Here is a 16,658-nt window from a genome sequence, read left to right as displayed (position 1 = left end):
AGTCAAAGTTAAGACTTGTTATGAGCTAAGACAAAATTATGACTAAAAAAAATCTAAATTATGAGATAAAAATGAGAATTTTTTACTTTGTTTTTAAAGTTATAATTTCTATTTATCTCATAATTGTGACTTCATAATTCATAATTGTGAAGTTATAATTTCTACTTTTGTCTTACTAACAATTATGAGATAAATAGAAATTATAACTTTAAAAACAAAGTAATGACTTAGGTCAAAATTAGACCAAATTATGAGATAAAAAGACAAAATTATGATTTAGTAATTCAAAATTACGAGTCAAAATTGACAATTCAAAATTATGAGTGTTGAAATTGTCTAAAAAAAGTAAACTTAGGATTTCAAAAATTGACCAAAATTATTGACCATTCAATTATGACCAAAATTATAACAATTATAATTTATGACTGTACGACAACTGACACAACATATTAACATAGTAAGTCATAAAAAGCATAAACAGGCTTTGTTAACTTTAAGACATGTTAACTCCAAATGTTATAACACAACACAAATTTATGGAAACCTCAGACCGTTATGTTCAAGTTTACATATTTAGGTGCTTCAAGAAATAGACTTCATCGGTTTGTCAGACCCATTTAAGACCATGTTTGAACAAACAAGCTCAAATTGCAATCATTATCAGTACTGAAAAGGTTATTACCATCAAGCTCCAGAACTGAACTTGTGATTAAACTCCACAACTAAGCCATGTGTGTGTGTTTATTTTGATAGAGAGACATCAACACAGTATATACTCAATTCTTTATTCAGCTCTGACAGCGTTGAAACACAGAATGCAGACAGCTGTGGCGGTTAATGACAGCTTAATTGTCTTCGTCTGTTTAGAGAAATGAGAAAAATGTGTATGAAACAGGAAACCAGACACAATATTTACAAAGACATTAGTAAGAAATGATCTGTTATCCTCACCCTCTTCTTCATCCTCCTCATCCTCATCATCTTCCTCCTCGTCTTCATCTGAGCTGAAGGTCCCATCAGGTAGGCTGTACACCCTGATGACTTGCTGTTAAACAACAATAGTTACGCTTTCATAACAATACAGATTATGGCAGAGAAGTACATTGAAGTTGCCAAGGTAATTCCTACTGGCACTGGTGATGCAGCTAAAATTAACAACGGCACTGCACAAATGTGTTAAACAATGCTTTTCATATTTACGCAAGCATGGCTTATTTTATATGCACATTTATACAAGAGAAAAGACATTTTCATTCTGTCAAATATCTTGAAACTGCAATAATACTACAGCTGGGTAATATTGACATTTCTTATGATAATTCTAGAATCATATTCTGCAAACTAGAAGTACTTAATAGACCAATAAAAACTTGTTTTGAGAAGTAAAATTGATGTCTTTCCTTAAAACAAGCTAGATAATAGTCTATTGGGAAAGTAAAATAAACCTATTTTTGGATTCGTTTGCTCTCCCAACTGGATTATTCAGGAGAAACTTGGTTCATTTTTACATTTTTTTCCTTCTGAAAACAAAATGTATTCTGATTGGTCCACAAAATCTTCTTGATTCAAGACTTTAGATATTTGGCCTAGAAACAAGAAGAAAAAAATAAACTATTACATTTTTTTTTTGCAGTGACAGACGTGAACCCGCTAGCGGTGTTTGAATTAATATGATGAAGATCAGTGCTGGGCACGTTCTTTGAAGTGTAATTAATTATAGTTATTTCTCACAAATTACATAATTATAAATGTAACTATTTACCAAGAAAAATAACTATTGCGCAAAAAATGTATTTGTCAAATGACTAAAATAAATTGAAAACGAATCTACACTAGTTTAATGTTTTTTTTGTGGGTCAATGTGAGACTACAGCAGCATGTCCTTAACTATATATCTAGATATTATTTTGTTTAATTTTGTCTGAGTAATAAGTGTTTGCAGTGGAGAAGTTTTATTTGCTTTGACGTCGTGGCTTCGTCTCTTCTAGCAGAGCTCACGTTATCACCCGAGTAGCCACTAATTTTGTGGTGGCATGTGACAACATGAGGTGCTTCATTAGATTAGAAGTACTTGTCACTGATGCAGAGACTTTTTTTCTGGGCATAATTTGCACGATACGTAAACATTATTACCTTTCACCTTAATGAGGGAAAAGTAGTGCTTCTATTTCCAGTTTGCAAACGCTACCTTTGAACTTGTTGGATTTACCATCGTTTTGACTCCTGATCGTTGGTGTGTGTGACTGCTTGTGTGTGAACACCCGCACTACTCTGCCTCTGATTGGCAAAAGATGGAAACGCACTCTAAGCCAATCATCACGTGCTCATACGCATTAATCATCATCATTGGTTGCTTACGTGTCCTGCCCCAGCCTCGAACACACACAGCCACTCCAGAGAAAGAGTTGATTTAAGTAAAATAGTAAAATAATAAAAATAGATGGAAAAAAAAAGAGTTTATGTAGCATTTGAGCTGAGACAGATGCAATGCATTTATAATGCTAAAATAAATAATTTTGTATTAAATTAACTAAACTAATAACTATTATTAAAAGTTATTTAGTATTAATATTTATTATTTTGGTATGAATCATTTAGAAATTGTTTCATATTAAAAGCAAAAACCAATTAGCAAAAGGCGAAAAAAAAAATAGGAGCACAGGCAAAAAGCTTAATCTAGACGTTTAGGAATTCACATCCGATTGATTACAAACGTGAAAATCATATAGCCAACCAAGTATTAATATCCAAACAGCTGACGTGTTTATCTTAGGGTTCCCAGTCTTTCATAAACAGCCTATTCAATGACTTTCAAGGCTTTTTTAAAGCACCGTTAAATTCAAATCAAGCTACTTCACACCTCCAGCATATGTAGCACCATGAAAGTCCTAACTGTACTTAATATTTCACTTACACCTAATATTCACATTAAAAACGTTGGAGTAATGATTTTTAATTGTCATTTTCAAAAAAATTAGACCATTTAAACAATGTTCATAGAAATGTAATCAAAGCTGTTGAATTCAATGCGGTTTCTGAAATATGTATAAAATATGCATTATTTGTCAGAGATCTAGGATTATTAAATTAAGAATTTCTAGTATTTTTTTCATTCTGATTTTGACAGTAGGGTGAAAATTGTTGAAATAACGCCAAAAACTAATTTCAAGGTTAATTCAAGCACTTTCAAGGATCTGTGTTTGTTTTTAAGTACTTTCCAGGCTTAAATCCACATGATTGAAATTGAAGTTCTTTTAAGTAGCATGGGAACGCTGTTATCTGCTGTCAAAATGTGCCATTGGAAAAACACCAGTTAAACTTTCAATTAAAATGTGTAGTGTAGGAAAGCAATATCATAATTACTGTTTTACGAGCACCTCACCTTATTGGGGTCTTTAAGGATGAGGTATTTGCCCTCCTCCAGCTTGCGGCAGATGTCGATCACGCAGCGCAGGATCCCCCAGGCGTTCTCCATGCTCAGATTAATCTGGCTGGCAAACTCGTTGGGCTTGAACTGCTGTGTGCCCAGAACCACATGCCTAGAGGAGTCCTTGACATGATAACGGGACACATACCTATAAAAAATGACAGACATGTAGTGAGAAATCTACCAAGGAAAAAAAAAAAAAAAAAAAAACATTAACACAGTGTTACATGGTATTCACCCTAATTTTAGGTACTCGGATCCTGCAAGAATGGCACAGCATGTCCAGCGGGCCAATTTGTAGCTGTTGTTCTTGAGCTCAGTGGCCAGAACGGCTCCTCTCTGAGAGTCCAGTTTCTGTCTCCAGTCCACTCCATTGCAGTACTGCGGAGAGCACATCGTTATAGGAGCTGGATTTATAAAATTGAGGACTACATTTCTATACATGCGTGTTGGGTCTTACTCTGGAGTCCCACTCGTTCAGGGTCTTGACATTGACGAAAGAGACTTCTCCATTTGCTCCAGTCATCACTCCATCATGTTCACAGCGGACAATGAGGTCAATGTCTTCACCCAGCTTCCACCTCCGGTACCTGAGAATCAATCGGGGATTTTTTTTACATTTTACAAAGTGCATGACAATTATTTCATCATATCATGTGTTAAAACCAACTTGACTCAAACACGTATTCTTTTTTTTAAAAGAAAGAGTGAATAAAGGACATTACATTTAATTTGCCAAAAAACAACTAAAGAGTTTGAAAGTATGAAAAGAAAAAAAAATGTATTAAAAGCTGCAAGCAGCGATGAAAGGGACCTCGCACCCAGTCTCACCGCCACCTAGTGGCCTTAGGATGACACAACAGTGGACAATAATAATTTTAGCTCATGAATATATAAAAACCTGACAAAAATCACCAATTTATGCCAATAACAAGTGAATACAGTGGTCCCTCGCTATAACACGGTTCCCTTTTCACGGTCTCGCAGTTTCGCGTCGTGCAATTTGACATGCTTTTTTTCCTACAGCAGATAGTGTTCTGCTTCCCGATTGGCTGTAGACCATTATCAATCATGTCTTCCGTGTTGTCACCTGTACTGTACAGAATGCATTCAGCTTCACCAAATTTACAGAAATCTTCAATCGCTAGCAGTGTGACTCTGAAGTGCTGTACTGTGTGTTTGCAAGTTCTCCCCACAATGTCGACAAAACGTTCTGCACCGTCAAAGGCACCTTCAGTAGCACCTAAAAGGCAGAGGAAGATGCTAACCATCACACAAAAAGTTGAACTTTTGTACATGCTAACGGAAGGTAAAAGTTACGTGGCTGTAGGGCGCCATTACGGAATAAATGAATGAAGATCAAATGGTTTTAATCTTTGGTTTCATTCTGTAATACTGGACTTAATTTTCTACGAAGGTTTGAACTTTGAGAAAATGTGAAAATGTTAATGGCTGTCTGAGTAAAGTGTATAATGTGTGCAGTGAGGGGTTTTACAGCCTTAAAACATCCATAATAATTGTAAAAAATAAAGCTGACTACTTTGCAGATTTTGCCTATTGCGGGTTATTTTTAAAACACAAATAACAAGGGACCATTGTACCTCACATCTTCTTATACATTTCACAATTTTTCTTAGAATGGTGGGATAAAAAAATAAGACCTAAATTCTGATTGAACCGAGCCAGATTTTAGGGGATTTCAAAACAATTAAAAAAAAAAAAAAAAAAAAAAAAAAAAGTCAGTATTTAAATAAACTAGAATTTATTTTTTTCCCACAAGCACTCATTAAATGGATAGTTCAGTCATCATTTACTCCCTCTTTACTGGTTTCAAACCTTTAGGAGTTTCATTCTTCTGATAAACACAAAAGATGATTTTTTTTAAATGTTGGAAACCTGTAACCATTGACTTAATATTTGTTTTTCCTACTATGCATGTCAATGGTTACAGATTTCCAGCTTTTTTCACAATAGCTTATTTTGTGCTCAACAGAAAAAAGAAATTCAAAGGTTTATAAGGACTTGAGGTTTAGTAAATAGTAAGTAAATCTTCATTTTTGGGTAAGCTACACCTTTAATGATGAACCCCGATACAAACACATGAGGTCAGCACAGACCTGTATGCAACTGATGCCACTTCACTCTTCTCCGTGTCCTCCTCAACAAATGGGTTAGGGTTGGGGAACTTGTATCTCTCTCCTCCCTAAAAGAAGAGCAACAAAAAAAAAAGATTCACATAAAAAAAACCTTCTTTACAGAATATTGAAGTTGATGTATGATGCTAATGATCAGTGTACTGGAAAAAACCTCAAGCGTACCATGCGGAGACACTGCTGACTGAAGTTGTGGTTGATGTAGGTGGCCTCCATGGCCAGGTTTCGGGGGGAGTTAAGGGAACTGCCCTCATCCTGAGGCGGCTCATTCGCAGTCTCGCTCACAGTGAGCAGGTCTACAAGAAAATGTATTTTTATTTACATTATTCTACCATGCCATGGTATACCCAGATTTACATTATAGGCCACCTTTAAGTAAGAATTATATCCAATGATAATTAATTTTTGCGCCAATTTTTTCATCCTGGCATTTGAATATTTAATAATAATATATTCTCTAGAAAACAAGTTGCAATGGGTCATAATTGCATTAGAAAAAAAGAAACACCGGTGTCACTTTTGTGCAAATCACATTTTTAAAGTTAACTTCTGTTGGCCCCCTCCCAAAAACTGGGAACATTAGAAACGTGCATTTTAGTTCCCCTCACTCCACAACAAACCCTTATCTTTTGACAGCATTTAGAAGAGGGAAATAAATGAAAATAAGTTCTAAACAAAGATATTGATATAGATATTACAGTATTAATGCAAATTTCAAACCTAAACCATATTAAAATGAAAAGCAGCAGCATGTGGGAATTGTTAATTAAAAACCAGTGACCTTTATTACCAAAAAAACTTTTAAAATATATATAATAATACAATTATCTAAAATTTGAATCATTTATAAAAAATAAATAAATAAATAAACATACATTAAGTTATTTAAGAATATGAAATGAATTTATAAAGCAAGTTATAAAATAATATAACCTTACATGAATTTTCATTGCAAATAATCAACCATGTTAAATGTCATAACAGATATTTTCACAAATAGGTTTCCACTTAGTGTTTATAATAGCACCAAGAGTAAAAAAGTAAATACATATGTTAACCAGCTTAACATCTTACATTAACGGCATATTCAGATCTGCAGAGCTATTGGCAACAACTCAACTCAAAAGCTAGTAAGACTTAAATAGTAAATCAATGCAGCACTAGCCTGAACCCCTCACACCGACCCTGGGAGATATATATACTACTTCTAGAGCCCTGCATATTAAGACAAATGCAAATGCAATAACACTTGAGTTAAATCAGATTATGTCCAGCATCAGCACTCTCTGCCCTTTGACATCATTAAACTGAGCCACACTCAACAGTAGCACATGCTTACCAAAATCAGAGTTGTCTCTCTTGTCGAAAAAGAGCTTGTTGCCCACACGCTGAACGATAATATCCCAGGAGTTGACCGAGCGTGTGCAGCACATCAGAGTAGCCAGGATGGCATCAGTGGCAAACACATTGCCCTGGGTCTTGGCCAGCTGTTAAAAGAGCAGCAATGGATCATCATCCATGGTGATTTATACTTGAAATCCACAACACATCAGTATAATTGAAAGACATGAGTTACAATAAAAAGGTGCAAAATTAGAATCTATTTTACCAATAAAACAATTCCCATCCCATGAGTTCAACAGAATAAAAACACTTCCTGTACAACTAGCTCAATTTAAGCATATTAGTAGATGGAGGAGAACGTTTTGAGGAGCGTACAAGATTTGAAAGACTTATTAATTTTAGCATTAGGGATGTATTATATATCGGCAGCCATATTATAATCGGCTGATGAATGCTATTTTTAATGTTATTGTTATCGGTCCGATCAGGGCCGGCGCGTCCATAGAGGCGACGAGTGTTGCTACATCTGGCAACACTGGTTGAGGGCGGCGAGTCCTTTGCCTAGAGCGGCAGTTCAACTTGCTCCAGTTATAGGTCTGATATCAAAATCAGCCTGATATCTTTAAGTCGATACATTAACTGCCTGCCTCTCGCATACGTGGGTCCAACTTGTTCAGTGCACTATAACGAAGTTTCCTCACATGGTTTATTCCCTCAAAGTCCGTCCTTTCTTTGTGTGGTATTGGCATGCGTTAATAACTCAGTAAGTAACCATATTCATTACCATTGTAAATATGTTTGATAGAATGTCATTGTGTATCGTTTAAACTGCCTCAGGAAAAATATTAAAAATGTAAACATAATAGCGCCAATGCACACTTGCTAAAAATCTCGTTGGGTTGTTTGTAATCTAATGAGATTATCTGTTATTATCAACGCACTGTTTCCGTTTGGCATATTCAGCCCAAAAATCCATATCGGTGCATGCCTATTTAGCATTAGATATATTTGCTGTGAATGTGAAGAATAGCAACTATATTTTTTAGATCAATAAGATTTTATTGATTTATACCACACTCTCTCTGCAGAACTGAGATTAAACCGATGCTTTCTGAGATTAAAAAGTGTAAAAAAATCTTAGTGTTTCCATTTATAAATCTTTTATGCAATATCCTTAAACGTGAATAAAATAGGTGGATGGAAACAGCTCAAGACACTTGAAGTCTGTGTAAGTGTACCTTGCGGATCACTGGGTCGTCAGTGGTGGTAACGGTGTGGAAGATCCTCTTGATGCTCTTGAGTGGTTTTTCATTTCGCGTGGTGATGCGATCAAAAGCCTTATCGTAGTGCTCAAGAGCTCCACAGCACTCACTGAAAAACAGGAACATTATTAAGGACACCCTCACGAGCAACCCTCTCTTAACGACAATTACTCTGAGTGACATGGGTGATGATGTCAGAACGCTCACATGTCCGACGGGTCAGCTACATCCATGTATCGCATCTTCATGAGCCTGGGGAAGTCCATCTCCTCCTTCACCTCCCAGTCACTGCGCACCTCAACAGAGGAGTCTCTGGGCTTGAGCTGAGCCTGAGGTCGAGGGAGAAGTCAGATTCAACAAGATCTAGCCAATTGCATGTTAAGGCAGTTGGTTTGTGTAAAAAAAAAAGGGCAATGAAACAAAAACAGAAAGCTATCTAAAAAGCCGTTTCCCGCAACACAGAATGACAACTTTTTCAAAATCAATCAGATCATTTGTTTTTTACTTTAAACTTATAAAACATGTTTAAAACTGCATATAATGCTGTTTAGAACATAAAGGGCTGCACGATATTGGAAAAATATAACATTGCGATATATATATATATTTTTTTTTTGCAATATAAATTGCATTATGAATACAACTTCACCAGATGACTTAATATCTCTATTTAGAAAGAATTTATAACGTTAGATCAATTGGCATGAGTTTGCAGTGGGAGTGCACCTCCATAAAATCTAATAAACAATCTATAAAATTTTCGATGTGGTCTGTGATGATATTTGCATGTGTTGAGTATTTCCAAGCATAACAAAATATAAAAGTCAAGAAAAAGATACAACTGAAATAAAGTGTTTTATTGTTTTCCGAGTTTAACAGTATTCAAGTACAGTAACTGAATGATAAAAATAACAATAAATTAATATAATTAATCATAGTTAAGGTCACAAATGGGACAATTTATTATGCCTGAATGATTTTAAGGTCTTTATACAGTCAAAGACATTAAAAACAAATGCAAAAGATGTATAATCCAGACTCAAAATCGTGTATACTAGTGATGTGACTATTGAGAATGATCACATTGCGATATTAATGCTGAAACGATATATTGTGCAGCCCTATAAAAAATTATCAATTTCATAGTTAAGCACTTAACACTTGTTATTAAAGCAGTTTTGGCCTAGTCCTCACAACGCAAAATGACTCCCTCAGATCACTTGGTTTTCACTTTAAACATGTTTAAAATGGCATATAATGCTGTTTAGAACAGAATGAATGAGTAATGATTTTCATTGTTTTAAGGAGTTTTTAATACTTTCTGTTTTTGGCCTGAAAAAGCCGTTTCAGGTTTTCCCACAATGCAGAATGACAATTCTTTTTACACTCCCTCAGATCACTTGGTTTTCACTTTGCAATAAATGACTTTTAAAAAAATGTTAAAATTAATTGTAAATCTGGTACTATCCGACTATCTATACTGACTGAATTTTGAGACGTGGTCATTACACTCAAATCATGAATGCAAATCTGCAGTTTACTGTGGAAGGACATGACTTAAACAGCTTAAACTACTGGTGAAGTATGGTATATTCCCAGGGTATCAAATTCAGTTTCATCTGCACAGTTTACCTTTAACTATAATTAAACAAGAATGAAATCTGCTGGTAGGTGTTGTTGAAGCAGGTTCAGAACTAAACTCTGCAGGATTGCGGCCCTCCAGAAACAGAGTTTGACACCCCTGGTATATGCCACCACATAGGATTCTGTTATTTCAATTAATCTCATCTCAATAACACACATTTACAATAGAAATAAGGTGACTTTTCATTTCAGGTCAACTTTATGTCAACTAAGTAATTGTAAAAAAGACATGACATATCTAGGATGAATGTAAACCTGAAGCACTTATTATCTTATTAAAATTGTACAAATTTGTATTGAGTATTCACCCTAAAAGGAATGACAAAAAATCTGAAATAGAAAACTGTGCCTAAACAATGGGCAAGAAACACTGACAAAGCAAATTTAAAGTGGATGTGGAATGCTTTGTGGCTTAAGATAAAAAAAAAAGAGATGAAAAGCTGGCATTTCATACCTGTGACTTTTGATCCCACTTTTGTCGCACGCCAAATTGCTTCTGGAATTTCTTCTGCAGGCGCATACGGTCCCTATTCAGAAAGAAACGGTGAGTATGTGCTCTCAAGTCATACCTCTTAACAGACACTGCTTTTTACTATTGATCAAACAGAACTCACCTTTCCTTCTGCTTGGCGCTCTTAGGCAGGGTCTGCATATTGAACTGAGTAAGAGTCCTGCGGTCTTTGTCTCTCCGGAGGTTCCTCTGCAGAACACAAACACAACAGGCCATTAAAACAATACAAGATAAGATGGAGTAAAGCAGTAAAAATGTAAATGTCAGAAACGTACCTGAGCAAATCGCATCCGGTTTCTCTGATAGGCAGTTTTCTGAGTCTTGGCAGTGTCCACCAACTGAAAGCTGGCCTCATCCTCCTCATGGAAGTAAGCATACTGACTGCCACCTCCAAACTGAGATGAATATTTATCTACACAGAAAAAGACAACAACAATTCTGATTCATGAGTCACTTGAAATAGTAAAATAAAAAGATGCGCAAACACCTACTTGTGTATCTCTTATCCTGGTATGTTGCACCAGTCCAGTCAGCCACCTGTGTACAAAAATAATTATATTGATTGAACAACAAACTAGGAGTCTAACATAAACTAATAAGGTTGTTTAAATGATAATAAAGAGCTTTCACCTTTCCCAGTCTGTCTCCTTTACTGAAAGGCTGGTAGGGCATGTCTTTAAACTTCTCAGGAACGGCACAAGGACCCCATCCTGATGGGTTGTCCTGAATCACAGGTGCATGGAACTTTGCCATCGCCTAAAAAAAAGTGCACAATTAATTGTATAACCATTATATAACTTAAGAACCTGACAGTGTTGTATTCTAAACACTAACTAAACGTTAACACAACAAGTGAACTGAGTGCAAATAAAATTGTGCAAAGCAAGCTGAAAATGAGATGTGGGTCAAGGAAATGTTTTTTTTTTTGTTCATTTAATTTGACTTGGGTGTATTTGGTACTATATAACAGTATGATGCTATATAATGACGGAATGAATAATACGGTCTACTGTACTATACTCATAAACAAGGTTTATTGTGTTGAATTCATCAAGAAGTCATACGACCAGTGTTGCCAGGTGTGGCTGACTGATTCCAGCCCAAAAACTGTCGAAAACCCGCTGAAAACCAAAAAGCGCCGCCCAATCTGGCAACACTGCATACGATACCAACTGCTCGACCTTTATCAATAATCTAAAGCCGGTTCCGCACACATGACCTAAAGCTACACTCTCATTGGTTAGTTGTTGACCATTCTTTTGATTGACGAACAAAAAAACTTAAAGTATTATGTTTATCAATATTTGGCTTGTAAAGATTGACGCGGAACCATATTAAATGGTTTCGCAAATATTTCGCAAATATAACACTTGAATAGGCGTCATATGCTGGAAATCCATGTACACTGCTAACGTTACACTGCGCAGTTGCATATCAACGACATCTTCCAGGATTTTACGAGCGGCCATGATGAAGTCTCTCCCGCTATACTCACTCATACACATCTAGGTACACAACCCGTCCCTGTTGATTTGACTTACAGCTCATATTTGGAAACATATATAGGTTGTTAAACATAAAAGCCGCTGTCACTGTTGAACAATAAGGTCTGAGTGTTGAAGAGCGGCGAGGTAGGTTTAAGCGCGTAAATGCAGCTGATGGACTGAGAAGAAGCGCACATGCTCCACTCCTTACACGACAACTACCTTATCCCAGTCACCTGCCGCGAGCTTCCGTTTGCCGCTTTTGCTCCAGGGCGTAATAACAATGTATATTACATGATTTCGCGCAAAACTTACCTTTACTGGTGTACGAATCCGTATTGATTCGAGGATGCACGACTACTCCCAGACGTTGCGGCAAGAGCTCGTGCCGTAAAGGAGCGCGTCACTCCCGTTTTCGACACTTTACGACTATAAGATAAGAGTCCTCCTTAGTTAAAGGGGCAGTTCACCCAAACATTTACATTTTGTCATCATTTACTCAACCTTTACTTGTTTCAAACCTGAAGAGATTCTTTCTTCTGTTAGAAAAAAAAGAAAGAAATGTTAGAACTGGTAACCATTGACTTCTATGTATCTGCTTTTCCTACCATGGAAGCCAGTTGTTACTCCTTTAAAATATATTCTTTTTTGTTTAACAGAACAAAACCCCTGATAAATAAGGGACTAAGCCAAAGGCAAATAGATGAGTGAATATAGAGCCACCATTAATCCATTTTTATGAATTTCGTAAGCAATTTCACCACGTATATGAGAGAAAAAATATATAATAAACAGTCACTGACACAGATAGAAAACATACAAACATATTTAAAACTTAAAAAGACTTTGAACATGAAATTTCATTACTGTTTTCATGTTTTGTTTATTTTGTTCTTGTAACATTTGCATGTTCACAGTTCTCAGATGTCAGCTGATGCCCAGCAAGCATTTTTGTTTTTAATAGATGTCAAATAGACATCTAAACATCGTCTTGGCTAAAACAAGGCTAAATTTGGGCTGTCAGTAAAAATATAATAGACATCTAAGAATAGGTCAAAACTAGACTAGTCGTCAAATAAACAGAAATGAATGACTACACATATAAAGTCTGTCTAATCTGTCTATTTGATGACTAGTCTAGTTCCTCCCGATTGCAAGGCAAGAGGGGAGTTTGAGCTCAAGTAGATCTCGAGAACTACCCTGCTGTAGTAGCTAATGAACAGATAGTGATTGCTCTTAAGAGATAACTACTTACGAGGAGCATGTCTATGGTGCCGACTTGGACTAGTCAACTAACTTAAGTTGGATGGTTTTGGACGGTGGGAGGAAACCTGGGAACCCTGGGGAAACCCACGTGAGCACGGGGAGAATGTGTAAACTCCTCACAGAAACGTCAGCTGGCTTGGTAAGGACTAACCAGTGATGTTCTTGCCGGGAGGCAACAGTGCTAACCACTGGGCCACCGTGCCACCCATCTAGAAAAGTAGGTTAAAAATGAAGATGGCTGTGATATGGAACTTAGGGTATTTATAGTCGCTTAGGAATCGTCTGATTGGTGAATCATAAATTGAATAATGCAGGACCAGCCGCAAGCAATCATAAGCATGTGATCCTCTCGAAATTAGTTTATAAATAAACTTCACTTAGATAACATTAGCTACAGTTATTTATATCTGTAATAATCAGTAATGGACTACTGTATCTTGCACTGCTTATTCACTTTCTGCATTGTGTCAGGTAAAAAATAAAGCATCTTTTACACTGACAAATTCACCTGTCTTTCAAATGTGATCTTAACAGTATCTTTTTCTTGCAGTAACTTATATTTTAGATAGAGAGTGATTACTCAGGAGAGCCTTAAAAACCCACTCAGCTTGAGGCTATTAATGTGCGTCAACTCGGCGGTTTTCTGCAAGTTGAGTTACCCGTAGTGTAGGTGGCACAGTTTGAGGATGTGACGGAGCCAAGTTCCTGCACTCCTGGAGATAAGCACATTCACACATAAAGAAACAACGAGCCCCAAAAGAGGACGTCATGTAAAATCAAAACAAATAAATACTCAAAATGTACTGAAAGTTAATTCTACTAATTTGAAAAGAGTTTTGACCTCATGAAGGTAATGAGTTAATTAAATACCTCATTGCTTCAACTTAAATGGAGTAAATTCACAGTACTCATGTAGATTTTTTTTTAACTCAAATGGTTTGTAGAAATCGGTTTCCTCAAACAGTTTAAGTTTCCTTAACTTATTGGGTTTTACAGTACTCAGTTGGTTTGAGTTCTCTTCATTTATCGGGTTTTATTGTGCTCAAATTGCTTCATTTACTCAAATGGATTAAGTTCTCAGTACTCATTAGGATTAGTTTTTGAACCTAAATGGTTTGTTGCAATCGGTTTCCTCAAATGGGTTGAGTTACCTTAACTTTTTGGGTTTCACAGGGTATAAATAATTCATTTAAAAAACATGGTACCTCTAAATAAATATCCAGTCTACTATATCCATCAACTGCTACTGAGAAAGGAGGAATTTAAAAACGTAATTATTTGAGGTATAAATGTTAATTCTATCCTATTTCTTACACATCTGGATGTCGCTCATCATTGACAATCATGATAGCCTTATTTAGTACTCTTTTCTTTGTATATCAATACTCTTTAATTTTATTCCCAACAACTTATTGGCTGCGGCTACCGCATTCCCCAGTGACCTCTTCTGGGCTTCAGAAGCATTTCCATACCAACAGATCACACAAAATGTTGCAATGCGTTCGATAAAAGCACTATAAAATATGATCAACAATGTGTTGTCGACATTAAAAAACAATTGTTTCTTTAAGAAGTACATTTTTAAGCAGTTTGTGTGTGTGTGTGTGTGTGTGTGTGTGTCTGTAAGATATGTATATAATATTGTCATTCTCATAACTACATAATTAGTGTTGGGGAAAGTTACTTTTGAAAGCAATGCTTTACAACTGAGTTACTCCCTCCAAAAAAGTAACTAGTTGCGTTACTTTTTATAGTAAGTAATGAGTTACGTGACTTTAAAGTTACTTTTAAGTTACTTTTAATTACCTGGCTGAGGCATGGTCTCTTTCAGAACAATTTTTCTTTCTTTTTTAATAGAGGAGTTGTCAATTAACAACACACAGTATAACCTACACATTTTATTTACTTTTAAAAAAAACACATTTTTAAAATATTTTGGATAATGATATCAGAGAATTTCCTGACCCCAAAGCTCTACATAACATATACACAGATTATTAAAAGTTATAGAAACTAAAAAGTAACTTGCGTTACATTTTCATAAAAGTAACTCAAATATTATTACTTATTTTTTAAAGTAATGCATTACTTTACTTGTTACTTAGAAATGTAATATTATGATGTAACTCGCGTTACTTGTAATGCATTACCCACAACACTGGTCACTAGGGTGGTACTTTTTTAAAAGGTACACTTTTGTACCTTCAACATCAGGTCACATTAGGAGCATAAAGTTATACCTAAAAAGTACAAGCATAGTGGACTCTTAAAGAGATAGTTCACCCCCCAAAAAAGTTATTCTGTCATTATTTACTTTACTTGTTCCAAACCTGTTTGAGTTTCTTTATTCTATTGAACACAAAAGAAGATGTTTTGAAGAATGCTGAAAATCTGTAACCATTGACTTCACTTCTGAAAGGTGCTATGACTGTGAATAACTTAAAGGGAGAGTTGACCCAAAGCTAACATTGTTTATTGTCATCATTTACTCATCCTCATTGATCTTTTACAGCGATATTAAAATTATATATGTGTGAACAATTAGGCATGTTATGGGAATGCTAAAAAGACAGTGAGTTACACTAGAATACATTGTACTGTTTAAGGCATAGTTCACCCAAATTCACCCATTTACTCACCATTTACCAGTTACAAATCATTTTGAGTCTTTACTTCTGTTGAACACAAAAGAAACCAGTAACCATTGACCTCCATAGTATTTGTTTTTCCCGTGGATGTCAGTGGTTACAGCTTTTCAGCTTTCTTCAAAACATCTTCTTTAGTGTCCAACAGAAGAAAGGAGCTCATAAAAGTTTGGAACCACTTGAGGGTGAGTAAATAGTGAGCATATTTTCGATTTCCTTTAAGCTACAGATGTGTACTGGTTAGTTATGTGTACCCTTTAAAAAGCTACCACCCTAGTGACAGGTTACTTTTATTTCTGAGAGTGTAGTCTTATTGCATCAGGGACATTTCCTTTCCTCTCCACTATAAACACATTGATAAAAGGCTTTTGAAGACTGGTTTATGCATTTCAGATCTCGGTCTGTGCCGAGAGCTTGAAGCTTCATGCATTTATTCATAGAGAATGAGCAAACACACGTATGGAAGTAACCATGAGAGCTGAGTTGAGTACATGTACACTGCTCAGTGCACAAAGGCAGAATCTGTGCTGATGGCTGTCCAACACACGACGGTCCCTAGGGAGACGCTGACATTTTAATATAAATTGCGCTGTCTTTCTGTCCGTTCAACATAAAATTAATGACGGCATTCATATACAGACCCTGTCAGAAGTTATAGATTGGTATTGTGCCAGTTGACAGCTTTGAGGGCATATGCTTGCTGAGATGTTCGTTATTAATTCCATAGAGGAAACAGTTCAGGCTCTGTTAAATGAGGTGAAACTACAGATGTGGACTTTATATGATGCTGTAAGAAAATGTTTCGGATTTTAATGGTGTAAAATGCTAGTAAAACAATATTGCCTACAATAATTTCCCACCAACAGTGTACACTATGTGTACACCTATTTATTGTCTTTAACGTATTACTGTCAACATTGCT

General features: G+C 35.8%; 1 protein-coding gene across 1 annotated transcript; it reads right to left on the bottom strand.

Moving 5' to 3' along the window:
* Positions 1-762: 762 nt before the first annotated feature.
* Positions 763-12,244, bottom strand: eif3d (eukaryotic translation initiation factor 3, subunit D). The gene is made up of 16 exons (XM_056453558.1): positions 12,141-12,244; positions 10,972-11,097; positions 10,833-10,878; positions 10,617-10,753; positions 10,445-10,530; positions 10,285-10,357; positions 8,394-8,515; positions 8,163-8,295; positions 6,920-7,067; positions 5,746-5,876; positions 5,545-5,630; positions 3,888-4,017; positions 3,666-3,808; positions 3,383-3,575; positions 952-1,045; positions 763-859 (listed from the first exon to the last, which is right to left on the bottom strand). The coding sequence occupies exons 2-16, from the start codon at positions 11,092-11,094 to the stop codon at positions 846-848; spliced, it is 1,659 nt and encodes a 552-aa protein (XP_056309533.1). The 5' UTR covers positions 11,095-11,097; positions 12,141-12,244; the 3' UTR covers positions 763-845.
* Positions 12,245-16,658: the final 4,414 nt, after the last annotated feature.

This window comes from Danio aesculapii, chromosome 3 (genome assembly GCF_903798145.1).
Source record: "Danio aesculapii chromosome 3, fDanAes4.1, whole genome shotgun sequence".
Lineage (NCBI taxonomy): Eukaryota > Metazoa > Chordata > Actinopteri > Cypriniformes > Danionidae > Danio > Danio aesculapii.
Note: the sequence above shows the minus strand (reverse complement) of the source record. Positions and strands in the feature narration are given on the sequence as shown.